This window comes from Haemorhous mexicanus, chromosome 5 (assembly GCF_027477595.1).
Source record: "Haemorhous mexicanus isolate bHaeMex1 chromosome 5, bHaeMex1.pri, whole genome shotgun sequence".
Classification (NCBI taxonomy): domain Eukaryota; kingdom Metazoa; phylum Chordata; class Aves; order Passeriformes; family Fringillidae; genus Haemorhous; species Haemorhous mexicanus.
Genome location: NC_082345.1, coordinates 29084919 through 29112175, shown reverse-complemented (window position 1 = coordinate 29112175; position 27257 = coordinate 29084919). Strand labels below are relative to the sequence as shown.

The 27257-nt window shown below is 45.1% G+C and overlaps 1 protein-coding gene across 1 annotated transcript; it reads right to left on the bottom strand.

The window, feature by feature from the left end:
- Nucleotides 1-16820: 16820 nt before the first annotated feature.
- Nucleotides 16821-26001, bottom strand: PDE6H (phosphodiesterase 6H). The gene is made up of 4 exons (XM_059846671.1): nucleotides 25767-26001; nucleotides 20887-21146; nucleotides 20598-20638; nucleotides 16821-19728 (listed from the first exon to the last, which is right to left on the bottom strand). Exons 2-4 carry the CDS (start codon nucleotides 21024-21026, stop codon nucleotides 19652-19654), a joined length of 258 nt encoding a protein of 85 aa, XP_059702654.1. The 5' UTR covers nucleotides 21027-21146; nucleotides 25767-26001; the 3' UTR covers nucleotides 16821-19651.
- Nucleotides 26002-27257: the final 1256 nt, after the last annotated feature.

Here is a 27257-nt window from a genome sequence, read left to right as displayed (position 1 = left end):
CAGAAGATTTTCATCTGAAGGATCTGGTTTCACGTGTAGATGACATCATATATGAGAAGTAAAGGAATTAAAAACAAAACTGAAGAACCCATTTTTAACCTGTAGTGGATACCTAACTCCCAATGAGGCCTGGCTCATAAACTGGTGGTTAAGGGTGAGCTGCAAGGTGAGACTGTGCTAAATGCTCACCTAGGTCAAGAACCATTAAGTATGAGTAGATCAACTCCCAATTTTGTTTACAGCTTCACAGTAATGTGATCACTAATATATTTCCCCTTTCCTTATCCACCATCTTGAGGTTTTACAGGGAAAATGCAGGGGAATAATTGAAAGGGTCTTAATATGTAAGAACAGTGCTGACTATCTTCTGTCATAAATTAGCTAGGGGGGAGTCTTCATCCTAAACCAATTAAATTTAAATACTAAAATAAAATTGAAAGTCCACAGGAGGCTAGTTTGATTTTGTTTATTTCCAGAGAAGAGCTGCCTCTTTCGGTTTGTTTTATGGCCTGCAGAGGAATCAGACCTAGTGTCTGTAATCCATGCACTGCCCCATTCCTGGGTGATCCTCCTGCCCCTGTGTAACTGAGACAGGGAGCTGCTCAGCTGTCCGAGGAGGCACGAGCAGCAAGGTCTGGTGGGTTATGTGAGGAGGGCCCAACAGAGAGGACAATTTGCACAGGAGTTCAGGGATAGCTGTGGTGTTGGAGGTCACAGCCACCTAAGCAAACTGGCTGGACTCCTCCTCTGTTGTCCATGAAGGTATGTACTCACGAGTTCCAGTTTAGAGCACTGAATTTTGGATCTGCTTGGGTTGGCTCTCTGGAAGACCTGCTTTTCCTCCACTGGTTACAGAGGCACCAGTGGTGAGTTCCTTGGCTGACACAGGAGTCCAAGTAGGTTATGTGTGAAAATACATCCCCAGGATTTCTCTGAATTGCAGGTAGGGATGGCTGTCCAGCCCCCTGGACCTTGCCCAAAGCAAGTCACAAAGGGGATACGTGGCCCCAGAGGGGCTGTGGGTGATGTGTTCTGTCCTAAGCAGAAGAGGGAGAATTCAAACCCTCTTCTTAGGGTGCTCAACATGTTAGTGTGTGCTCTTGACCATGGATGTAACAGAAAACCTACGAGCTCCACAAACATTCTCCAGGGCTAAACACTCAGGGGAGTTCTGCTGTTTGCTGCCACAAGACAAATGCCACGACCTCTGTATCAGGAGTTGAGTTTGTCATGGTTGTATCAGTTTGTACATGACCAGTGCTGCTTCATACAGCCGGGAGAGTTTCCTCCTCCCTGTCATAGTCACACTCCACGTATGGTTACACAACCCCCTCTAGAGTCAGACTCTGCACCTTCAGCGCTGGAAAGCAGTGGATGAGTTTCTCTCTCTGAAGGGAAGACGGTCCTGAGAGGCAAGCAGGTGTGATTTCCAGAACGGCTTATTTCTTTTCCCAAAATGCCAATTGAATGATCAGATTTACTTCCCTTGCATAAACAACAATTTATGTAATCTAATCACGAACCAAATAAACTCGGTCATATGCTCTTATTTCAATTATCCAATTTTATTTCTATTATCATGACACAAAAAACCCCATCACCTCAATCAGAATTGTGTGCAAGCTGCAGTGTTTTGCTAAGAGTCCATCCTTTGTTTAGAGAGGTGAACAGGAGAAGCAGAGAGGGCAGGGGTAGGAGGCAGGAGTGACTGCTCAGAGTTTGGAGTGGAAGAACTGCCAATGAAAACTATGTCCTAAATCTGTCTTGTCCACTGGGCAGCATTATCCCTTACATGAGCTCTAAAGTTTGCTGCTGACATGGGGAACTTCACAGCCTAAACTTTAGTCTGGGATCCCCAGGAAATCTGGGTACGTCTGGTGACAATTTTTATATTCTTTCTTGGGAAAAAAATGCTTGTGTTGGTAGCAGCTTGATTTAAAATGTTTTCTTGAAGCTTTATATTGCAAACTGTTTTTCTAAGTCTTAATTTGTTTCTGATTGAATCAACGATGACAGGAATTCAGGATGAAGGCACTAAAGATTTGTGTGATATTAAAGAAATTGTTCTTCACAAATTATTAATTTTTTTAAAGGATCTGCATTCTATTTCCTTAAAAGAATTTTATTTACTTTTGTGAAATGAAGTGATAGGTGCTATTTTCAGATCCTTGTGTAAACTTTATAAAAAATATTTTGGACAGGTTTTTCTTTAATCTTATTCTTTCTACGCTATCACAGAACATCTGAAGTGCTTTGGGTTTGCTGCTTCTTTCCCAAAGAATTGTTTATTTCTAGTGGAACAGGTAAGAGGACAGGGGAAAACACAAGAAGCTTTTAAAGAGGTCGGGCGCTGTTGCCAACAGGGAGAACAAGAGTGGCCACGAGATGGTAGCAGTCCGTCAGAGAAGGCCAGGAGATGGATCTCAGCTTCTCTTCTCGATCCAGGAGGCAAATGCACCCTGTGAGCCTTGGACCTTTCCGTGGAACATTGTCAGTGTCCGAGCAGAGCTATTTTAGAGCTGTTTTTCTGAACGATTTCGCTCTGAGGTGATCTCGTGGGAGGTAAAGCAATGAAGAGTGGCACCACAGGCTGCTGTGCCACTCTCAAGCAAGGATGCCAAGTGCCAATCTGCCAGTGTAAGCTGGCATCGGGGATTGTGTGCTGCTGTGAGGCCTCGGCTGGCTGGTGCAGCCCTCCCTTCTGGGCTGTCCTCATGGCATCCGGGCTGGCACAGCCCCAGGCTGCAGGGTGCTGGCCTGCCACACACCCCTTCTGCCCTCTCGGATGGGGCCAGAGGAGCACAAGGGGTGAACTCCATCCTGCTGGGCCTCGGGAGAGCTCAGGTGTCATCCACTCTGCCCCGGTGACATAAACTCCACGTTGACAGAAAAGGACAGGGAGAAGCCCATCCTGTGCCCTGTGTGGTTTGACAGCCATGCAGTCCCATGCACCCGTGTGAGCAGGATTAAATTGTGCTGCAGAGCGATCTGGCAGCCTGCCAACCCCTACTGATGTGCACCAACACACGGTTTGGGGGGGAAAGAGAAAGTTTTTACTTCTGCTGCTTCTGCTGTAAGGTAAAAGAGAAAGGGGAGCTTCTAAGAGACTGCTGAGGCTGAGAACAGAGGGGATCATTTTGGTCTGGGTTGCAGTTACCAGAAAAGATACAGGAGATTTTTCTGTAAACCACTTCTCCGTGAATTCTGGCAGAACTTCATCCTTTTTTCATGCATGGAATTTATGGGAAGGTGTGTGAAGGCTGGCAACACTTCTCTGTCTTGTATCTGTTCTACAGCATACTTGGGTACGGTTCTCGTGTGTCAGCAGGACTTTATATAAAGGCAACATTCAACTTACAACATTGCAAAGTTAATTTGCCTCGGCAGTGAAGACCAGCCCTGCTCTGTTCCCATTTCTCTGTACAAATGCTAATTGTGCTGCAATTAGCAGCAGCTTCATTTAGGCATGGTGCACAGATGTGAATGCTCAAACACCTTCCAGCACGCAGTTCAAATATTTAAAAGCCAGCAGAACGGTATCAGTGTTTGTATTGAACCAACTTTCATGAACATTTGCTTACTGAGAGCTGCCCCCAACAGTCTGAGCAGCCTTTTCCTCCATGAAGCCCAAGTTCCCTGTAAGTTTTTCTCCTCGGTGCTAATGATTTAAATACCTACTCATTACTCAGTGAGACTCTGTCCCTGGAGGCAAGGAGGAGCCTAAATGTCACTACGTGTCCCAAAAATGAAGACTTGGTTTGTCTGAGGTGCCTTAACCCCGTGCAAACCTGCACACATGCTTTAGATTTCTCCCAGTCTCCACAGGACTATTCTTAGCAGCACAGTGAAATGTGGTTGTGTTAAACATGCTACAGAGAAGGTTGGAAATAAATCATGCCTCAAATCGACCTGGTTCTCTTCTTTGCTGCTTTCTTTTGGCTATAGTCAAGCTCACTAAGGGATAAAATGCTGTACTGAAAGTAACAGTTTAGTTTGTTTCTCTCTGATGCGACTCTTGACACATTTTTCTATTTCTGACTGAATTTCCATGCTTTCCTTTGATTGCACAATTCTCAAAGGTGCATCCTCCATTTTACAGAAAGCAAACTGTTTTCAGAAAATATATATTCCAGATACTTGTAGCTAAATAAAAATATTCTACTCTCTGGATACTTAAACAGCTGGCTCACTTTAGGGATTTGGTAAATTTCTATGAATTTCTACAGGTATTTTAGAAACTCCAAGTCAAGCAAGCTCCTTTAAATCCATCTATTTCTGCTTTGTTCTTTTCTGCTCTTTGCAGACATTTTGTTCTCTCAGGCCATGTCACAACGTCACATCCCTAGCAGCCAATACTGATTCTTGTGTCCATGCTTAGGGTTGGGGTTTTTTTTCCTTTTTTTTTCTTTTTTTCTTTTTTTTTCCAGTTCCATCTTTAATAAGCCCCCTGGGCTTTTTTTGAAGATTTCACTTGCAACTGCAAAGAAACCCTTGTGTATTCCAAGTCTTCCATGTGGATTAAAAATGTTTTAAAATACTTTATTTTAAAGACTGGACTTAAGAGTTCTTGAAGATACGTGGAGCTGGGTACTTGACACACACCTGAACTCAAGCCTGGTACACAGAAAAAGTAGAAATGTGTAAAGTATTTTTGTGCTTTCTTTAACTCATTGCTTTGAGCCTGTAGCAATGTTTAAATTCCTTCCTGTGTTCACAGAGATTTAAAGGAGGGCTGTAAATATGTTTCTTTCCTATTTTCCTCCAAATGTTCTGGTTCTTGTATATAAACAGAAGTTTCTCCACATACTTGGGGAATAATTAGAATATTTTTCTTTGTAACTTCAATCTGTTTTAAAGTCCTGGCTGAAGTTCTTGAGACCTGTGGAAACAACCTGAGATCACCTAAAAGGGAATCTGAAATGTCACGGTACAAACCTGGCCTTGCAGTGTCAGAAAGTTTGCAAGCAACAATATATTCCTTTTTCTGAGGCCATGCTGTTCTAACACAAATGCTTACCCAAACCATGTTACCCTGCTCCAGCACAATCCCTTGAGAGAAATGGGCAATGCTGAGAAACTTTTGGAAATGGCTGGGGAAAAAAAGGGTCACAGAAAACTGGTGATGACCACACATGGATCTCACTGCTCCTGCACATGATCTCAAGAGGTCAGGAGGGTCTTTTAATTATATGGTTGAGCAGCACTTAGCACAGCAAAGTTTTGAACCCTGCTAAGGGTTTTTGGATGTTATGGGAATGCCAGTAAATACTGTGCTCTTTAACCAATGGTTATTGTAGTGCTTTCAGAATTTGTTTTGTTCCCACAGGTTTTATTTTTATCCACATTCCTCAGCTATGTGTTGGTGTGACTATCGCTGCCATTGTTTTGCCAGGATTGGTCCTCACTGCGTTCTAGGCTATTTTATTTTTGAATTCTGAGTATGGCACTGACCTCTAATCAAATGCAAGAGTCCCTGCCTGAGCTAGGCTCCTTGGGGCTTTCCCTTGCTTGTGAAGAGTTAATCAGTGTAGCTGAGACTGGAGCACAGCTCATGCCATGCTGAAGCAGATGCCTGTGCTTGGTTAGATGAATCCATCCTTCAGCTCCAGCAGTTTTATTGACGTGATCCCCTTGGCAGTCCTGCTAGAGATACCTGAAGCCAGGAGAGGTGAAACCATCCCTGGGGACCTGCACCATGCTGCCTGTGTGACCAAGCATGGGAACACCATGTGTGGTGGGTGCTTCACCCAATCCCCATCTGAGGGCTGGGGGCTGCAGGGACTGTCCCCTCACCCAGCAAAGGGGCTCCTCTCCATTTTCCCTGCTCTGTGAATCTGTCATAACCATGTCCACAGAGCTGGCCACATCTAGGGCAGAGCATGAGCTCCAGATAACAGTGTCTCTCTCTTTTTCCCTCTGCCACACCTTCCCTCCCTGCCCTGCCCTCCCCTTTGGCCAATCCCTGCTGCTGTTCCCAGTGCTATCCTGGTGCCCATAGCCACCTGGGGTGATTAGGGCCTGGTGGAAGACCAGTGGTAGCAGGGCTGATGGATTTCAGTGTTGGTATAGAATCTGAGTTTGTGACCTGCAGTAAAGATTGCCTCTGATTTAACACTCAGCCATCCGGGATGTGGATGCCCTGGAATAACCAGGCTGTGAAGGGTCTTGTGTCTTAGAAAGACTTCTGTAAGATACAGTGCAGCCAAAAGTCTTCTTTAGCTCAGAGCTTACACCCAAAACTGTAGAATGCAGGCTGGTTGTGAGCAGCAAAATGACACCAGTGCTGGTAGGGACAGTGGCCAGCTTTCTAGAATGGCACAGAAATGAGGGGGATGTGAGAAAGCTGATGGGGAAGATGCTTTAGGGTGTGAAAAGTTTTGTTTCACAAAAAGGAAGGTGAGCAGACAGTATGTGCCTACTGAAGGCGAGCTCTGGTCCTGTGGCACTGCATCAAAAAGCAGAAGCATTTGGAGACCAGCTGTCCTAATTGTGTAGCCTGTTAAACACCCTGAACTTGGATTAACATTCCCGCAGCACAAGAGATGGAAAAATATTTTGTTATTTCCTCATTTACTTCTCTGTGGGAACACGTTGTCTAGAGCTGACGTGGTCTGTGTGAAGTACTCCACATGCCTCCAGTGATTTCTGGGCTAGCACATGGGGGTCCTGTCTGCACTTCCCAGCTCAGGGGTACTGGGCTGGCTCCAGTCAGAGCTGCCCTACCTGAGCAGTGCTGTGCTGAGGCAGCAGCCTGAACCTAGAGAACAGCACAGCAGTGCCACTGGTGTTCCATTTCTCTGCAGGAGAATTAGCTGACCAGGCTGCTGTGCTGAGGTGTTAGGCTGCTTCCCAAGGCAGAGCTATTTTGCTGGGCAGTAACTCTGCAACCTTTGCAGCAGGCTCTGCTGCCTGTTTCTGCCCCAGACAGAGTGTGATATAGCAGCCAACATGACAAATACTAACACAGCTGAGGTTATTTTAGTCTTTCTGTTGCAAGATAGCTGTACCCAGATTAGGACAATATGGAGCAGATCTGGGGATGCTTAATAAGTCAAGAAGACCTGGGGCTGGCTGTGTAAATCAGCATAGCAGATCTATAATGCAAAAAACCCCAAAAATTCAATAATGTTCCTACTTTTAAGATAAGAGCAAAGCCTCTTGGCTCACTGAAATGACAACAGCTCAAATAAAGTAGCACTGAAAAGGTAATGAAACCACTGCACTAGCTTTAAGCTTTCTGGCATGGATGCTGCTGAGAAAATTGGTGCAGCAGCAAGAATTCTGCATGAACTGCAAAACACTGCTGAGAAGCTATAAAAATTCACCATAGCTTCACGTTTCAGCTAGTTGAAACACAGTCCAGAAACTAGTATATATGAAACAAGCTCCTGCTCTTCTTGGACTTTTCTAGACTGCCTCCAGCCTTGGATGATTTCTTCTATCTTTTCCCTAAATATTTTAAAATATTTTTTCTAATGGACTGACCATGAAATCAAAGCACAGTGATAAGCATCTTGCTTGCTTTGATTGTTTGTCCTGGATTCTTCAGAAATAGTTCATGAAGTCCCTGCAGACTGTAGACCACAGACTGAAAATCATTTAATAATTCTCTTTGCATGTGCCTTGCAGGTTCCTGGGACACAGCCCGCCCTTCAGCAGAATAATCAGGGGGATGCCTCACAAATGCTTCAATAGGTTATTTGAGACTGGAGGTCAAGACAGAGGAGTATGTATGGCAAAAAGAACCTGATAGACAGCAAAAGGACTAAGTGGCATTTAGAGTATGATAATGAATTATGGTTTTAATTTATTTTTTGCGTTCAAAAATTTTCTTTATAAGGTGAGAGGTGAATGAGTTTGTGGAGTAGAAAACACTGGTTAGAGTTCCTCTGCTGTGGCTGTGTTGGGGGGTTTAAATGTTAAATTTGGGTTAGGAACAGTGTGTGGCTGTTACTTTCTTCTTCAGTTCTATTTTTAACTTTTGGCAGAGTCTCATATTCTTGAAAATGTTTATTTTTATAGATTCCAGAAAACAAAATAAATAAAAACAAGCTATCTGGATCTCTGTGCTTGTATAATTCAATGTCCCGACTATGACTTTCTCTGGTCAAAACCAGGACCCAGCAGCTGTTTTCTTCTGCAGCTCTGAAGAGCTCAAATAATACTCGATAGTGTAAAAGGTACAAAATTTTTTTAAAAAACCCAACCATTGTCTCTGCTTCCAGTAAGAGAAAGTTATTTATGCAACAGTTGCCAAAAGATGAAACTCATGTTATAACACTGTTTTTTTGCAAGCAAGCTCATCCCAGCAGCTGGGGAGGGGCTTACCACTCATTTTCCTACTCTAGGAAATACTTCCATGTAGGGAGAATTTATCCTGAGACACAAAGATGTCCTTGAGGATGAGCATCCTGGACCCCCTGTGCTGCTCCTGGCCCCAGGTACTACGGTATTGCTCCCCTACTGCGTGACAGGGTGGTTGTGGGAAGCAGCTGGACACCTTATGCTCTGCAGGTGTTACTGATCCTAAGATTCCTCCTCCATCAGCCTTGGAAAAGCTTGTAAATGTTTCTATGGATGGGGAACTTCCATGTGTTTCAGAGTCAGAAATGGGAAGCTCAAAGGGTCTTCACTTGGCACAGCCTCACTCAGAATGATTTTGCCTCAAGGTCTGAGAAGCATGAGCTAGTAGGGCAGAGGTTTTAGGGCTCAGTTTTTGCAGAGACTTTTAAAGAATGCCATTGTCAGTAAAGGAGCTTTCTGATATTTCTGGCCCTAAAAAGTCCAATAAAAATTTAAGTGAGAAAACATACCAAAGTCACCCTTATTTTCTATTTTTAGCTCCAGTTCTCACACTACACCGCAGACATTACTAACCATACAAGGCTGCATCCTCAGTGAGGGCATCTGTGCTGACATCTCCCAAAGTCTGGCATGGCCAGGATCTGAGTGCCCAGCACTGTGTGCAGAGGGGAAGCCAGGCACAGGAACCCTTGGAGGAGCAGCAGGCAGAGCCACTACAAGCACACCAGGAGAGCAGGACCTGCTTGGCAGCCACTGCCACCATCCTCCAAAGGGAGCTTAGAGGAGGAAGTGGAGTACAGGGAGGAGGTAATAGGGGTGTCCTGGATACCCTCTTGTCAATGAAACCTTATTTGCTGAATAACCTTATTTGCTGTGAATGAATTAGCAGCATCTCTCTGTTTTGAATCCCTTGGGAATCTGCAGTACTCCCTCTGCTTCTGCTATATCCAGTGTGGACCCCACCTGCTGGGTTAATCACCCAGTTTCTGTCCTAGGTGTGTCCTGCCAGCTTTCCTGAGGCAATAATTCCCCACCTTGGCTTTGCTTTGAGTAACCCAAAAAATGTAATATGCTCAGTTATTAGTGAGCATGAGGCAGTCTCCTCTGGTTTGCCACAGATGGCTAAAATATGAAACCAACAGCTACCTCATCTTCTCTAAAATGTTCCTTCTTGCTAATTATTTAATGAAGGCTAAGAACTTTATATCTTTTTCCACAGTAAAGCCCTCAGCCCCATTGCTTCAATGAGCCTAGATGGGTTTTACTGCTGGGATCAGCTGCCAACACTCTGGAGAAGCTGGAAGTTGACACTTGGAATGGTGATGCCCCAGAAACAAAATGTGGAAAGAGACTACTTGCTGGAAGAAAACACATTTCTTTGAAACAGTGCACACAAGACTGCCTGAGCTTCTCCCAAGGACTCAGAAAGCTGGTCTTGTGATTATAATAACTATAAATTATAGGAACAAGGCCAATTTTCAGCAGCTGTGGTTCTGATCCTGTGTGTAGAGAATGGCTGTGAAGTGTAATTTTTAGATCTTGAAACTACTGCTAGAACACAGCAATTGGAAAGATTATTTTGTCTGCCCACAGAAAATTCACTTAACCAACTTCCAGTAACTTCTACTTATCTTTACCATGTCCTATCTGAATTCTTTAAATGGTGCTCCTAAGTAACACTGACTTGAAAGAAAAAACACTCTCCCCCTTATTTAGATACAGGTGGTGTTCTAACCTCTTTAGCTAAGAAATAAAGTAGTTTTAATAGTTTTCAAGTAACAATCTTTTAAATTGGAACCCAGCAATTGCAGCTGATTACCACTGGACAAAAAATGAATGACCACAACATCCTCTTCCTGGGAGCATCAAAATTAATAGGAATAGGTTACTTTTGTCAATACAATACTCTTGTCTCTTCCAAGGGAAGCACTGAGGAAGCTTGCAGGTAGCATCAAGTAAAACAAGTTGGGGGTTTTTATGCATTCTGAGAGAAAAAGGCCACAGGTTTATTAATTTCTTTTTTTTAGGTATGAGGGTTTATTGTGTGAACTCCTTAACTAAGGGTGCCATAGATAGTAAAAGTTTCTGTATGTTCAGAAAGTGTCTCTCCTGCATCATGAAGGAAACATTTACCAGGTGCTATTGTACACAAGGACATCCTCTCTGGCTCAGGATGTCCTTGAGTGCAAATCACTGGAAGCTGCCAGATATGTTAGTGACATCCTGTTATATATGTAACTTGTATCTCGTCCTTTGCTACAGCTGGAGACAACTGGGTCTGAAGGACTTTTTTCTGATTTGGTAGAGACGTTTGATTCTTGTGCTTTTCTGCACATTTCTTATTTAAATTAGACACGCAGCAGGCAGAAATGAAGACCTATTTTGCCTGTTCTATAGCAATAGGCTGGAAAATTTGCCGTGCCTGTGCCAGGCTCAGTGGCATTAGTTTAACATACTAATGTCAGTGGCATTAGTTTAACATACTAACAGTCTCCGTTCTTCCAAGTGCTTTTGTATGAGTATACAGGTTATTGCCTTCAAACCCAGTCCTTGCTCATGGAATCCCACCTGTGCACCAGGGGGTAAGCATGGGTACCAGGCTGTCAAACACAGCTGGCATCATCCTAATGACATCCTGTACAGCTCCGGCTTGAAAGCTTCTCCAGAGGTTCTGCACAAGAGCTCTGAAATGCTTGGGCCACAGATGTTATCCTCAGCATATCTATCTCCCTTCCTGTCACACACTCTTGGTTTGAAGATCTATAGGGCACAACATGTGGAAAATTGTTTCTGAGTTTCATTATTGCCTGTGTGAGAAATTAGCAATGTGGTTCTTATCTCAATTTGCCAAACTAGCAACCAGATATGATTTTACTTTTCTGCTGCATATAAGAAAGACTCATCTCCTATCAGAAATCCGTTCCCATGGAAACATTTCTGGGTCTGATCAAATGGCCTTTTGACCATCTCTTTAGTAAACTGAAGAGGGGTTAAGGACCTCTGATGAAAAATAACAAAATTGTTTTGGGTTACTGAGTACTGTTCAGCAGCTGAGCTGCAGCAGTGGGCTGCTCTTGTGCTCTGAGCTTGCTGCATGCAGAGATGTGTGCAAGCCTAAGCCACTGTGAACTGCATGTCATTTGACAATTGGAGCAGCCAAAGAGGTCACCTTCTCTAACCCAGTCAGTGAGCAGCAACCCCCTTGATTTGGATTTGTGTCCAAGCTCTGGACTGATTCATCCTCTCTGTGTACATTCAGTGCCTTGTCACAAATCTCAAGGGATTGAAGTGGCTGTGATACAGATTTTTAAGTAAAGTCAAAGTGAAGCCATGGGAAGGGCAGAGAATGGATTTTGCACTGTTATGTAGCTCCCAGCCACAATTACAGCTGGAAAACAAGCCAGAGGATTTGTACTATTGGGAATACTTGAGACATTATTTGAGGTTCAGAGAGAAATTCCAGGTGGTTCCCACAGTATGATTTTTCTCAGACCTTTGAAAGAGGCGATTTAAAATTTCCTCTGTAACTAAATAATTATAACTCAAACAACTTCCCCCTGTTTGCAATTTAGTTATCTTAAATTTGTCTCTATCATTTTTGTCTGGAGGAACGTGGGAATCCACTTCATTATTGGCTTATTTGGAGAGATCAAGAAATAATGTTCTTCTGAGAGTAGGCACCCAAAGGCTTCCAGCTTCTCATGTTCTATCACTGTGTCAGCCCTGGGCCAGGGTAGTGAGGGTAAGGAAATATTTATTCCTGAAGAGTTTATCAATTGCATCTTGTCATCAGGGTAGCTAATTATTCTGGTTAAATGCTGCTTGAAGTTCTGGAATTCTTATGAGTGTAGATTTTATATACATAGAAAAGCTATTGTAAGAGAATATAAACCCATAAAGCCTTTTCAATCAGGTAGTTCACTGGTTTCCAGCAGGTTGGGGGTTTTTTTTGGAGGTTGACCTGATCCAAAGCTTATGGAAGTCAGTGCAAAGACTCCAAAGAAAATCCTGGCTTTAATTCAAGGAATTAAGTTGTATGCCTTAATGCCATAGGATATTATTGCACTAAAGAGCTTATTAAGATTAAAATGGGATTAGGCATTACTATGAATAAATGCAAAAAGTTTACATGGCTGGGATAAAGCTTCAAAGCTTTATTCCACATTTCAGGGAAGTGGTTCCAGACTGAAGCAAAGAAAAATACATTGCATATCATAGCACTACACACAACTTGGTGCTTGTTGTGCCTTCCAAAGGGAGAAACCTGGCACTGATGGTAAAATGTGGAACGAAAATCTTACTGTATTTTCCAAAGAAGCAGTTCTCACTGAAGAGTGAAATGAAAATGTCTTGTGTGCTTCCATGTTCTCTGTTTTGAGCTTGAGATTTTTGCTGTTTTTTTCATATTTGTTTTTCAGCAGCTGAGAACCCAAGATCTTACTTTGTCTTGTTATCAGAAGCTTACAGATGGCTGCTAAACAGAGCTTCCTATGTATTTGGCTTTGATATTGTAACGGCTGAGCAGGAATTTCATATGAAAAGCAAACTTTCTATACATCACCAGGGTACAGCTTGAGAGACAGCAGCAATGGAGGTGGCCTGGTGTGACTGCCCTGGCTCCTGCAGGAACTACGCCTGCTCTGTACCAGATGTTCTCTGCAGGGGATTCTTGGATGCTTTCTACAGCACAGTCACAAATGTACTGACTACCAGAGCCTTCCCAGTTCCCATGGGGACCATGTTTTCCCAAGGAAGGTATTTGTCAGGATTTCTTGATAACAGCTACTTAATATTTTGATGTTATTTTCAGACATTTCTTCCTTATTTCATCCTCGCTAATATTTATCCTCCTAGAACTGAATGGAGCCTTTTGGATGGGGATGCAATGGTGTTAAGATCCTCTCAGATTTATCAGAATATAGCTTCTTGTGGTACTCTTTCTGTACAGGCAGCTTTAGTTCAAAATTGCCTCCTTTGCTGACAATATTTCATTCCAATGTAATTGTTGACTTGCTTTCCCCTCGCTCTTGTCTGAGACTGGTGCTTACCAGATCATCTAACTTAAGGTTTGTGTTTGAAAGGACTTTCCCCAGGGCCTCCATCTGCGTGTCCCTCATCCCAGCTGTCTGTAGGTGGCCTGGCCAGGTACTGGCATTTTCAGGACTGACTGTGCTGCATCTTTCAGTGGTCCCTTATTAGTGAAGTTCAGCATCCTCAGGCTGGAGTCATAGCCTTGCTTGGAGACCAGGGTTATAACTAATTCATTAGTTCACAGTCATGTGCTTACAATGTGCCTAGCATGGGAAGACCTTGGTCCCGGGGAACATTTCTGGTAAACCTGCAGCTGCTAAAGCCAGATCTAATACAACTTGTTGTTTTCCACATGGTTGTCCTTCTGTTATTTTTCTGCCCTTACTTTCAGACCTGCAGCCAGTTCCCTGGTGCAGACAGATACAAGATTGCTATGCCCATGCCAGCAGCTGTCTGAATGATACAGATTTGAGCTGGCTTGAATCCAGACAGCTCTTGTGAGATGAGCAAATGCATTTGCCTTCTCCCTGTGTCTAGAGAAACCAGTGTGGTGTTTTGATCAAGCAATGGGAGTTTGTGACTCGGGTCACAGTGGGGCAGAAACCTCTGTATGGCTGAGGAATTGGCCTTGCCTTCCATCTGCCTATAGCCTGCATGCCCCTGTAAACCTGCCTAGGTCATACTTCCAAGAGATGTGTTCCAACAGCCCTCAGTGGTGGGGATTTTGATGATCCTGGGATTTCCATCTGTGGCTCCTTTTGGTGTCCTGTCCGGAGGTGAGGGGAAGTAAAACACGGGCTTACCGAGTTCTCCTAAGAGCACATGACATAGATTTTCCCACTGGTGTTATTCCTGCTCACCTGCTCTGTCACCCATGATCACAGGGTCAGTGTGGTGGGAGTCTGGGGCTCCCAGACTCTGATGTGCTTTTCTCCAAGCTCTCTTCCTTCCTGGGTGGTTGGGCCACTGCCTCCCAGAGAGGGCAAGGGACCAAGTTCAGCTTGCTCAGTGCTTTATGGATTATTTGGAGCCTTGTGTGGATGTTCTTCTCCAGTATCATAACAGGTCAGAATTCCTGCAAGTGCTCCTTGGCCAGCTGCTATGCCCCCCCTGTGTGGCACAGAGCACAGGGCAAAGCCCAGTGTACAGCTTTGGCAAGCAGCCTTCTGGGGCTTCACCACGTTCCTCCTCTGTGTTCTCCATGTTCTTGAAGGTATCATTCCTTCCTGTGGACTTTTCCTGTGCTGACCACTGTCCTGACCAAAGTCTCAAGGTACCAAAAGCATTCTTCATTCCCAGTGCCCTCCTCTCTAAAGTCCTGCTCTTCACAGGGTAGTGTAGTTCATCTATTTCTGTCACATCCCTGGTCTGCTCTGACATCTGGACTGTCTGTTTTGTGTTGAGTATGTGCTGGTGATTGCTATGCTCAGCCACTTCATTTACAGCCTCAGGAATGTGAGAGGCCCACAGAAACATGCCAGAGGCAAGAATGTGTTTGAAAATTCCTGAAGGCTTTGATAGAGAAGGTATTATTTTCACCCAGCAGGAGCAGCAACACCAAAATTCTCACCATAGTTATGCTAAACTTCAAGAGGAACAGCATAAAATGTGAGAGCACACGTTAAGTGAGTTGAAGTAAGTTGAAAGTTGCAAGTGACAGAATTCAATTGTTATGTACCCCCATCACAGAGGCCTCAGCCACCCCACTCCCTCCAGGTGGATCACAGTTGGTGTGGAAAAGGCTCAGAGCCACAAATGCTCCCTGCCTCGGGCTGTCAGGACAAACTTTGGAGGTGCAGGAGCCTAACATTAGGGTACTGAGCTGATCCCAGCTCCAACAACCCTGGCAGCCCTATGGGGACTGGGAATAAGGCTTCAAAGTTAAGCAGTCTGGTATGAGGAAATTCCAGAGTTGAGCACTTTTATAAGCATGTGATACGATCTTTTATTTTAATTGTATAATCTGATTTTTTTTTTTCCCAAATCTGTCTAGATTTGCATCACAGTGGTGTAGTGATGCTGAAACAGACTGCTGGCTGGAATAACCTGCCCACCCTATGGAGCATTACATAAATGCTGTCAAAAATAGACCTCTTGTTCCTCAGATCTCCAAGCTGAGGCCCTGGATCTTACTGTCTGAGTGAGATCTGACTCAGAGAGAATAAGGCTCACTAATGAGTACTTACAGCTGCAACCACAACTAATGACAGCTGCATTTTAAACTTCAAGATAAAATGTTAAGCACCCTGAAAAATCAAGTATTGAAGACCTAAAGGTGATGGGTACTCTCAATTTGCCTAACTCTCAAAATCCCATTAAAAAAATAGAAAAATGCCCTACAAAACACAGAGTGATATTTCCAGGGCACATTTTTTAGCCTACACCTTATTGATCAACACCATAAGAAAATGTGACAGTGGCTTGATACTGAGTGGGGTGCTAGTTTGAAAACTGTTGGAGGATGGTAATTTTGCACTAAGACCCTTCAGTTCTCCTGAAGAATCCCACTTACACTGAGGGTTTGGTGTTGTTTTGTTTTCTGATTTTTTTTTTAAATTTTTAAAAAATTATTATTTTAAACTGAGGTGATTTAGATTGGGAGGAGGGGGTGGTGAGGAGGTGAGAGGGAAGCAAGACAAGTGCTTCTCACTTTTCCCAAGGTTCATTCTTCTTTTCTTGGAGAGATTTGGGTTTAATTAACTTTTTCACTAGAGTCAGAAACTGGGGTCAGTGAGGATGGGACTCAAAATTTGGTTACAGCTTTAAGTAGACATAAATACATGAGAAGATGTTTTTATGGCTTTCAAAACGTGGTTGGGAAGGGTTTTATAGAAAGCTCTCACAAAGGGAGTCCTGAACAACTCATATTTGTATCTCACAGGATAGAGAACATTCAAAGACAAAAGACCTTCAATTGGACACCCAGTAACGAATTGCAAGGGAAAAACTCCAAAGATGGCATGAAAGGAAACACTTCCAGGGCTGAGGTTTGACAGCACAACACAAGAAGGCAATTGCACTTGAGCAACTTGAAACCCCCATGGATACCTAGAAAGTTCAGCAACAGAAAGAAGCAAAAGGAGATGAGTGTTTGCAGCTCTGTCTCACAGTCATGGCAATGAGAAGGAACTAAGTGGCATTCACACCTCAGCAATCTTTTGCTATAGGGTAGAAAACATGCTGACATTCATTTGCACTCATTTGTAGAAGATGTAGCTGGCCAAAAGATTTCAGCCTGAAGGAAACCATGTGCAACGCTTTTGGGAGAATATACCAGTCATCACTCAGGAAAAAACTGCTTCTCAGATGATATCACAGCCAGTCTTTATTGCCTATTGTTCGGAGATAAATAGCTGCTTTTCTCTGATGAGGAGTGATAAGTGACTTTCAGGGCTTTCCCCAGGAAAGGAAAGGATTTCAGAAGGAAAAGCTAAGTCATCTGCCTTTCCCTGGCTATATTTTGTAAGCAAGTCAGACTACATTCTTAAGATTTTTAAAACATTTTTTATTAATTTTTATTCCTTTTGACATGTTTTTATAGTAAAAGAACAGAGAATAACATATTACAATGCATACAGACTGAAGTCCTTCAACAAGCTGCTTTAACACATTTGCTTTCTTGCCCCATAGCCATCTCTCACTGAAAAATGGAAGTTTCAGGAAATATGGCTCATTAAGAAAAATTCAGAACCCCTGAAAAAAACAACCATGAATGTCTTTTAAGACTCTTCTTCTAAGCCTCAAAATTCCTTACAAGTAAAGGAATGAATGTGATTCCTATTAATGAATAGAAATTATTTTTAAAATAACTAACAAACTGTGTTGGCTCAAAACATCCATCTTCTGACACAGCTCACCAGCCAGGTATGGGAGCTGGGTTATGTGTGCATTCCTGTTGGACTCCTCTAGGAAGGAGAATGGGGAAGTTCTCTGATGGGAGCTGGGGCTATGGCAATCAGGTGGGGAACTACACCAGGACCTTCTGATTTGCTAAAACTTCAGTCCCTGGACTAAGGAGAATTTTGCTTTTACCCCAGTATTTTCTGACAAAGTATCTCACTGTCTGTGGACTGTTTTCCCAAGGTCTGGGATGAAAAGGGAGCAAAATGATGAATTAAAATTTCCTTCTTGTTTTTGTCGTGCTTAAAAAAGCTTAAAAAAGGGAAAACTCAACTAAAATAGAGGCAGCCAGCTTGAGGGATTCAAAACTGGATCTAATGGGTCTTTTCCTAGGAGAAGAGGACAGACTGAGAAAGTAGAATAAGGATCATATGTAACAGGATGGCATAATGGGAGGGAGAGCATGAGAGTATTGCCATACAAACATTCACATTTAACTGCAGAAGGAGAGGGCTAGTACATGAGCTTGAAAAAAAAAAAAAAAAAAAAGAAATCAGTTCCCTACAGTAAAAGCTAAATAAAAGGTCATTTATATAAAGAAAGGGGAGAGAAGAAAAGCATTAAAAGGTGAGAAAGGCAGGAGAAGCTGGCAGTAAGTGGAAAGGACAGAGTGCCTCTGGCCAAGGAAATAGCTGCGGGTGCAATTAGCTAAATGGTACTCGGCTCCGCGCTGCGATAGTGCTGCGGTTCTGCGCCTCGCCGCGGCTCACTGCTGCGCCTAATGGCAGCACTGCTGAATAATAAAAGCTGCACTCTGGACTGCCAACAGGAATTCATTTCCTTTAGCTTTTGGTGCCTAAGCTGTATTTTAACAGAAAACTGCGAGCTTTTATTTCTGGAATAACAGTAGCAGATAACTATGGCACCGCCATGGATTTATAGCAATGCTTTTTGCGTGGGGATCAATTGTTTAGACAGGATTTGCTCTCCTCTCCACAATCACTCCTTGCTCCCATGAACATGTTCAGCCTAGGAAAGATAAGATTGGGGGAGGCAGTTCTTATGCAATGAGGCTTCCTAAGCTAAAAGCAATGACTGAAAACTCCACCTCCTCTTATGAATATCATGTAGCTACAACAAACTTGCTCCTTGCCTGCAAACAAGCCAAAAGCCTTTCCCTAATGCCAGGGAATCTCGGTACCTTCCCTGAACATGTAAGTGGCTGTGGGTGCCTCACCACTCGGCGGCACTGGGGCTGCCAGAGAGCAGCAGACACAGATCGATGGGGTTCAGTGGATTCCCTCTGTGCTTGCCTGCCTGGACACATCCTGCCCTTCCCCTGCCTCCCTGCTCACTCTGCTGTCACTTCTCTCTGGGGACACCATTTGCCTGCTTGTCCAAACAAGCTCCAGAGCTTGAAATTGCCAGGGAGTGAAGAGAGAAAAGCCTTCCTACTTACGAGGGGCAGGGTGAAGGGAGACTTGTCCTATGCTAAATGCAGGGAAGAGGGAGCAATTACTGCAATATCATTTTCTGCTGTGTGTGGAAGGACTGCTGGCACAGTCTGGTGACAGATAATAAGGATTCTCTGTCTTAATAAGCAGCAAGCATGTCCTGGGGAGGAAATGTCTCATGTAAATATGGCATGGGGACAGGTGTCACACAGGGCTTCCCATCAAAGGAGAGGAAATGCAGCATCATTTGGAGGGCTGCTTCTTTGGAACTGCAACCACAAAGGAATGAACAATAGGATTAATTCACTTAGCTATTGATCTCAGACGCACACACTTTCATTTAACATTATGAGAACAGCCAGACTCTGGCGGTTCATAGCCTGTGGGCAGTACAGCAGAGACAGCATTTGCAAGCCCTTTTCCCCATTTGCTGATGAGGTGAATCTTAGCAGCACGTTCCTTATGGTGAGCCGCTGGGGAAGGATCTCCTATGGAAAACAGCCCAATGTCTGCACTGGTGACTCTAATGCTGCTCTCTACAGACGCACTCTGAGCTGATAATTGGTGGCCCAAATAACACGGGGACCTACCCATGGAAACTCTATACAGAAAGCTGAAGAAAGGGAGGGAAAGAAGAAAGCAGAATAGGCTGATTTAATTAGGTCTGGACATACACGCACACAATATCTCAGCTAATCAGGGCAATGGTTCAGACACAGCCTCCCCGTATCGCCATAAACATTGAAGATCTACGACAGTGAGAGAAGAAAGAATGTGGTGCAGGGAGACATTAAGACATTTTTCAGTAGTTTCATCACATGGAACATGAGGTCTGCTCAGGGTCCCAAATAACTTCTTTGCCAAATTAATCTGCAAAGTTAAGTTTCTCATAACTAGCTCTTACAAAACCACCCTGCCCATAAGCAAGTGGATGCGAGGGCCAAAAGTAAGTGTCAAAGGTGGTGAAGACCATGCTGGGATGTGTGGAGTCACCAGGTGACACCAGTAGAGATGCTGACACCTTAGATGATCCCAAACTGGGCCAGCTCGTGCAGTTCCAGATGGCTGAAAGCTTCCCATGGGCAAATCACGGTGATATCTGCAAAAGAGGGAAAATGACAAATGTGTTCTTGTAGCCCAATGCACTCCTTGGGTCTGTTTTTATTAATGGAAAGGCTGATTTACTCAGGAAACCTTAACAAGAATGAGATTCTGTTTGAAGGTTAAATGTGCAGGTGAGCATTTCCAATCTGGTACTACCTGTCAGACCAAACAGATCAGTGCACTTTCTCTCTGTGAGCAAAAGCAAGCCAGCAGTTCCTAGTCTCTTCAGTGGCTATGTAAACTGGTGTAAAAGTTAATTCCAGTTATGTGATTTCTCCTGTTCTCATAAATTACCTGTAGCCAAACTGTGATCTCCTCGAAGGTGTGTGCAGTTTTAGATCAGATGCTGAATGATTTGGCCTACAATATTCAGGATCTGTAACTCTCTCTTCATCAATACTTCAAAGTTCTGACTGGCTACAGCTCATCCAAGGCAGGTTTCTCAATCCCAGATGGGTACATAAAATTCTTAAAATTAGGATTCTGATGACAACACAAATACTTGGCCATCTGGGATTTTGTTTCTGTGATTTTTTGGTATTAATAGCTTAGCATTTAGGATTTATTTGAGAATATCATGCCACTGAAATTCTTAGCCAGAGCATTAGCAGAAAACAAACAAGCACTTCTGCAGCCCAATGTAGGTAGTCTGAAGCTGAAGCATACATAAAATGGCCTTTTCTTCAGGTGGAGTATAAGCATGAAGGTGGCAGCTTGAGGAGGCAGAAATAGTCTTCTCCGGTGACCCTGAGAGCTGCAGACAGGCCAGAGAAACAGAGACCACCCCAGAATCCTCTCCCATGATGAAGTTTGTCTGTGCTAGTGCTAAAGCAAGGCACGACAGCAACATCCTGCAGAGCTTACCTGTGCCCAGCCCCTCCATGCCTGGGATGTCATCTCCAAACCTAGGAGAGAAAAGAGCAGGTAAGGAGTGAGTTTGGGGCAGCAGAAGGAAAGGGGAGATGCCCTAAGCCCCCAGCCGAGGCAGAATTGTGGGTAGGGAGCAGAAGAGGAGCAGCTCCATGCTGGAGAGCTGAGGGGGCAGGGGGAAGCCTTCCGGCTCCTTGCCCAAGGGAAGATGCACGGAAGCACAGTGTAGCAGTGGGGAGCTACTCAACCAGCAGGGTTTCTTTTCTTTCCAAAATTCCCTTACCCTCTGACTCCTTTTTTGGGGGGCTTGCTCTTGAACTGCCTTGTCTGTCTCTGCTTGAACTTGGGAGGGCCCTTGCGCGGGGTGGTGGGGCCGGTTGGAGCATCGCCGGTGTTGAGGTTGGCGGCTGGGGTCTCGCTCATGGCTGGGCTGTGGGCAGCAGGCACGGGCCTCTCTCAGGTCCCTCTGTCTGCAGGATAACAGCAAGGACTGACACAACGCTCTGCTTATCTTCTCCAGGTATCAGTAGTCAGATGCCAGAACTATGGAAAATATAATTGTGACAGGATGAAAGATAATGGTATTAAAGGTAAAGAAAGATTGTAATGAGTGCAAATTAGGCAGGGTAGTGCTGCCTTTCATCTGGCATGCTAGAATTAAGTTGCCAAACAAAGAGCACTTGAGCTAAGGCCAAAAAGACATTTACCCCATGGTGCAATGTCTTGCAGAACCATGGAGACGAACACCTCCTTTTGCCTCAAACACAGTTGCACTCTTGGAGACAGGTTGCTGCAGAAGCTTGCCCCACAATTTAGGTAAAATGGGAAGTTTAATGCCAATGCTGGGGTTTTATTCCTAGTTAGCCTTGGAGTAGTGTTGCTGAGGTTTTTGGTTACTGCTTTAGGACCTGATCACTACAGGAGCCACGAAGACACATGTATAGCTTAGAGAAATATCCTGTCCTTGGGAATCACCATGATATACTTCACCTGTTCTCACACTTGTGCCCAAGCATTACCTGTCCATTAGAACACTGATGGACGTGGGATGCTGGGCTGGATGGGTCCTTTGTCTGGGTGGAGCTGCAATTAGGGCCCAACCTTTGTCAGCACCAAACTCATGGGAAATAGCACAAGATCATTGCAAGATTGTACAGAAGGCTAAGGCAACACACTGGAGACTGTCTTTTAGTCAGAAGTTTATTTCACAAATTTCTCAGGATTTAGAGGAGTAAAGCCTGTAACTTTCCCCAGGATGTGCCCACTTTGGTATTTTTGAGAGTTGTATTAGATGTGCTGACCCCTCTTCACCACACTGTGCATGAGCCAAACTCCACAGGGGATTAATAGTTTTCAGGGAGCAATTTCTGTTCAGGAGACACGTCTCCTGTCTTAGACAGCAGAACTGCTGCACTCTGAGCCTTTTGCTTCCTTCCCAGAGAGGACAGCTATAACTCTCACCAGTGTCCAAAGGGAAGCAACCAGCCCTTCATCAAATTTTGTGCTAATTAGTACGCCATCAGTAATACAATGGTCTGAACAAGTGTGTTTATGGATAAAAATAAATGCAACTTCTTCCCTTCTTCCTTGAAGTCACGTTTTTCATGACTGTTATATATCTCCTATCTCCAGGTGTTCATCCCCCTGCATCCAGGCTGATGTAATCGCTGATGGAATTAACTTCAGGATTTGGTTCTAAAGACTAATCTCATTAGGTCACCATAGTACTGTGGCTTAATCCCCAACATCACCTGCCGTGACACTCTGGACTTCTAATCTCAGAACTATAAATGTCATCCAAGATTTCTTTCCTTAGTCTAAAGAGAGTTCATTCCTTTATCCTGAAATAGCCAGAGCGTTGGAAAGCAAATCCTTATATTCAAGGAGAAAGATCATCCGAGCCATCCTCCTGTGTCACTTCCACATCCATGCAAGGTGAAGAGCCATGTTTCTGTATCTGTGGCAGACTGGAAATACTTCATCCAGAGCATCTTTCCATCTGTGGTGGCAGTAGGATGGTTCCAAATGATAGCACCTAGAGGCAGGCTAGTTCTCCTGTCGCTTGTGGTCAGGCTTCTGTCTCAGCTGTAATATCCCAAGCAGGAGACTGGACAGGTTCCAGCAGCCCCAAATGGAGCAGCAGATGGTTGTGTCTGAAGCTGCAGCATGCACAGATGCTATTCCCCCGCGTGTAACACAACGCTTCCTAAGCACACTCTGTGCCCACAAACACAAGGATCAGCTCAAACCCTGGAAGTTACTAATTTGGCTGCCATCTCTGCAGTGCCTGAACAGTTGCCCAGTATTTACAGCTTTTTCTTTTTTCTCACAGCATGGTGGCAGGACAGGCAAACACTGTCACCTTCTTCTTTAACAGAATGAGAATGGAAGTGCAGTGATAGGTACGACCTGGACTGCACTGCTGGGAGGAGAGATGAAATCTTCTGACTCACAGATTTTTAGGGCCAAACTGAGAGATGAAGGTATTTTGCCTCCAAAATAAAGACAGAATTTTGTCCCTCTCTGTTACTCAGGATGGGAGGAATTCAGATGATACTGCCCTACAACAAAATGCTTTGCCTCAGTAAGCTGCTCCATAGCATGTCTGCCAATGTGCCAAAGTCTATTATTATGTCTCTGTCTCAGGTGCAATTCTTATCAGTAGGTTTGTCTGTCTCAGTGCTAGACCCCCACTCCTGAACTAAAAGAGACATGCATCCACTTTTAAGCACCATGTTACTTGGCACCCTTCTCAAGGGCTACTCCCAAAAGTACCACAGAAAAAACAAACCAGCTAACAGATTTCCATTCCTTAGGACTGACATCCAAAACTTGAAAGATGCATTTGAGTCCATCTCCAGCTGAATTCCTGTCCTGCTTCAATAACCTCTGCTGTGCACACTGGCATGTTACCTTAACCACAAATATGTCTTTGAGGGTCAAAATCTCTTAAATCCTGGAGTCCACATTTTGTCCCCAACATGACTCAATAGAGGAGTAGCTAATGGGAAGATTCATCCCTTGAAGTTTCTTTTTGCCCCAATCTGAAGTTGTTGTATTCATTTACCAGATATTAAATAACCCAGGATTTGGTAGGAAAAAGGATCTGCCCGAATCACACTTCATCCTCTCTCACCTGCATGAATTCAATTAAGAGCATTCAATGAAACTTTTAGCTAGGGACATTTCCAGCATTAGGGACAATACTAGCTTCTTCCTTACTAATCTCCCTCTAATTCTATTCTCTCCATGCACCACTAAGAAAAGGATAGAGGATGGAAAGTAACCTTAATGCCACATAACAACTTTCCTCTTGCCACTGACATCAAGCTGCCTTCCCACCATGGAGCTGGTGGGACTTGCTTGCCATCGTTAGAGTCAAAGAATTCTCCCTTCATGCTGGAGTGGGCCCTGTCCCACAGCGTGGAAACTGCCCCAGATCCCACACCTTGGGAACAAACTGCTCCTACACACAGCCAGACAAGCACCCCAGGATCACAGACATGAAAGAAATGCCAATGGCAGCTTCTTCCATGGGAATTCACAGCCTTTTGTCTTACCATACCTGGTTACTTGGATAGTCCTTGGTACCAGATCAAACAGGTGGCTTGACAAACGTCCTGAATCTCCTCTAGATCTCTGCAAGTGCTGTGCTGCCTTCTCCCAGTGTTTCCTGGTCTACCAGAGCTGTTTTGCTCCTGCCAGCCCCAGCACACAGCTCCTGGGCAAGAGCTGATGGCTGTGGATGCAAAGACTGTTGAGGCATAAGATCCTCTGCCATGCACTTCCTCTGCTCCCTCCTCTGACGAGGTGTTACCTAATTGCCCCTGACAGCTTTTCTGCTCATTCAAGGGCTTAATCCTCTAGGTAAGAGCTTTGCTTGCATCTGAATGCTAATTATACCTAATACACATTAATGGACTTATCTCAGTTGCGTCAGAAATCCCACCTCGGGGTTGTTGGCCAGGTTAATCATCCTTCTTTTAGTTTTATTTAAATTTAAAGGGGCTTGAATACTACTGACAAATGCTGACTCTTTATTCTGCTCCATCCTTAATCTCTGACTCTCTGTGGAAAATGTCCCTGGCAGATAATGCAGACCCTCACTTGTTCTTCTTTTCAGACCTTTTTGGTGTAGGAACTTATCTTCCCCTGTCCAAAGCTTTCAAAAATACAGATTCCTCCGTGTGCACTTGTCTTACACTGCCCCAGGGTGTCAGACACAGAGCCTCCGTGAGCCGTGGCCCTCCATGCAGATACTCTTCTGTGAGTAGAGAGGAACAGGGGGAAACATCCTTGTGCTCACCTTCTCTCTATGGGTTTCTTGCACACTCAGATCTTGGCCTCGGGAGAGCCAGTAGCATCATCCTTTCAGGCTTTTGTCAGGGAGTATGGAATCCAGGCCCTTTGAGGACTCTCACAGCTCCAGTCTCAATTGCTTGAGGTGGCTAACCATAGTGATGGGAAGAAGTCCATGCAGGTTCAGCCCTTTCTGCTCCTGTGTCTTACAAAGGATTTCAAATCCTTCATTCTGGCAGCAGTTTTAAGACCAAGAACAGGTGAAAGAGGGTGCATTCTAAGAGACAGAAACTCATTTCCAGTAGAACTATATTCCCAAGTGGGGATCACTGGAAAGACTCTCCCAGTTGAAAGAAGGGATTCAGTAGCAGCAGAGGTACAGCACCATGTTATGAGCTCCTCTTTGATGTGCCCTGCAGGTGTGGCTGGGTGCTGGGCCAGGAAACACCAGCTGCCTGTCCCAGCTGCTCCTCGGCAGCCCCCAGTGCTGCTCTCATGCAGGCTCAGCCAGACAGGACACAAGCCAGGGGAGTTCCAGGGAGCCCCAGCAGAGGGGTGCCCAGCCCAGGGGTTCCTCAGCATGAGGAACTGAGCAGCCCCTGCTTGTACAGCCAGGGAGCTTTGAGACAAACCACTGCAGCAGCACCTGCCCTAATGATAGAGGAAACAAAGCAACCACGCAAGAATCACAACTCCTCCTCCCAGCTACTGGATCTGTTCTCACTCTCCAAGCACAAACATCCAAATTTCCCCCCCCTGCATGGAGTTTTATCTGGACTTTTCTCTCCCCTGGGTTTTTCAGCCAGTTCCTTTTCCGTCCCCCTGCCCCCTTGCTATTGCTTTGAGCTCCTGGGGAACACTTACAGTGCCAAGGGCTCCTCTTGCAAATCATTCAACTCCCGTCCTCCAGCCTGCCTAGAAAGAGTCTCGAGGTGTCCTTTGTCCTCCAGATATACCCTGCCACCAGGTGACATCAGGCCATCGGTCGTGGGCGGGCCTCTGCACGGCGGGGATGAAATGGGGGGAGCACTGCGGGAGCAGAGCTGGGCAGGCACAGCTCCAGCAAGGTCTGCAGGAGCAGCAGAGCCCCAGCACACTCCTGAGGGGTGATGTGCCCCTTTCTGCAAAAGGTGGTGGCTTCTCTTCAGCTTCTGGGGGGACATCTCCGCAGAAGCAGAGAGAAATAAAGAAATAACCTGCCCTTTGAGGGGTGCTGCTTCTTGGGACCACACGTGTCTGCACATGCCAGGGAAGGGAGGATTCCCTATCCCTCTCCTGTGCTGGTGAATGCCTGGAGGGGGTTCCAGTGAACTTCTCAGAGGTGCTGCTGTGTGAGGACACACCTTACAGAGCCATGCTCGCAGCTAGCCCAGCGCCAGCAGGGCCGAGTCCGCTCAAGGAGTCGTAGGGAATGCTGCTGAGATGCTGCAGGGCTCTAGGGAAGCAGATGGGAAGGCAGGGGGGAAATGGGAACCTCTGTGTTGCACGTGGGTGGCCAGCCAGTCCCTCCTGAGAGCCAAGGTGCTGGGCTGAGGTAACAGCTGGGTCTCATCTGGGCACCAGCACCACTGTCACTGTGAGGGGCCCTCAGAGGCAGAGCTCAGCCCACACTCCAGCCCATCAAAACTCCAGGTGTGGAAATGCAGACTGTTTTATACCCAGCCCTTGGTGTCTCCCATGGGCTTTAATTGCCTATTGTAACTGCCTGGAAGATCAGTGTCAGAGATGGGGAGAGAGTTGGTGGAGTCTCAGGATGAAAAGAGAAGGTCCAGAGTCCTGCAAAGAGGTGCTGGAAGATCATCCTCATCCTCAGCCATGGCCTGTAAGTGTCTGGCTGGAGGTAAAACCACAAGGTTAACAACCCTCAGGGCTCTTGGGCCTGCTGAAGCACCTCACACTTACCCTTGCTGAGCATCCTCCTCACTGCACAAGATCAGGGCTGGCAGGACGGAAAATAATCCCAGTAAATGGAGTAGCAGCAGGAGCATCAGAGCAACACAAGGGCAGAAGGAAACCAAAGGGTGGGTTTGTTTATGGTGGAGGGGGTTTGTCTGTGGGTGAGGCTGGAGGAGGGGATTTTGGAGCAGCCAAGCCAGCCAGGGGTGTGACTGTGTGTGACCAAGAAGGGACAGTCTCTCACTGACGTGACAGAGCCTGGCAGGGAACACCAGTCCAGCACTGCACTGGTGCTGAGCAAGAGTCCCACAGCTGAGGCCTCTGACCCTTCAGATGCTGAAGTTAGACAAGATAAATCCTTCAGGGAGACTCTTAGCTTACATTAAAACAAATCAATAGGGCCCTAGCCCTTGAGTGGGCGCTGAGAAGCTGGGAAGTAAATCCTAGATGTAGCTGAGA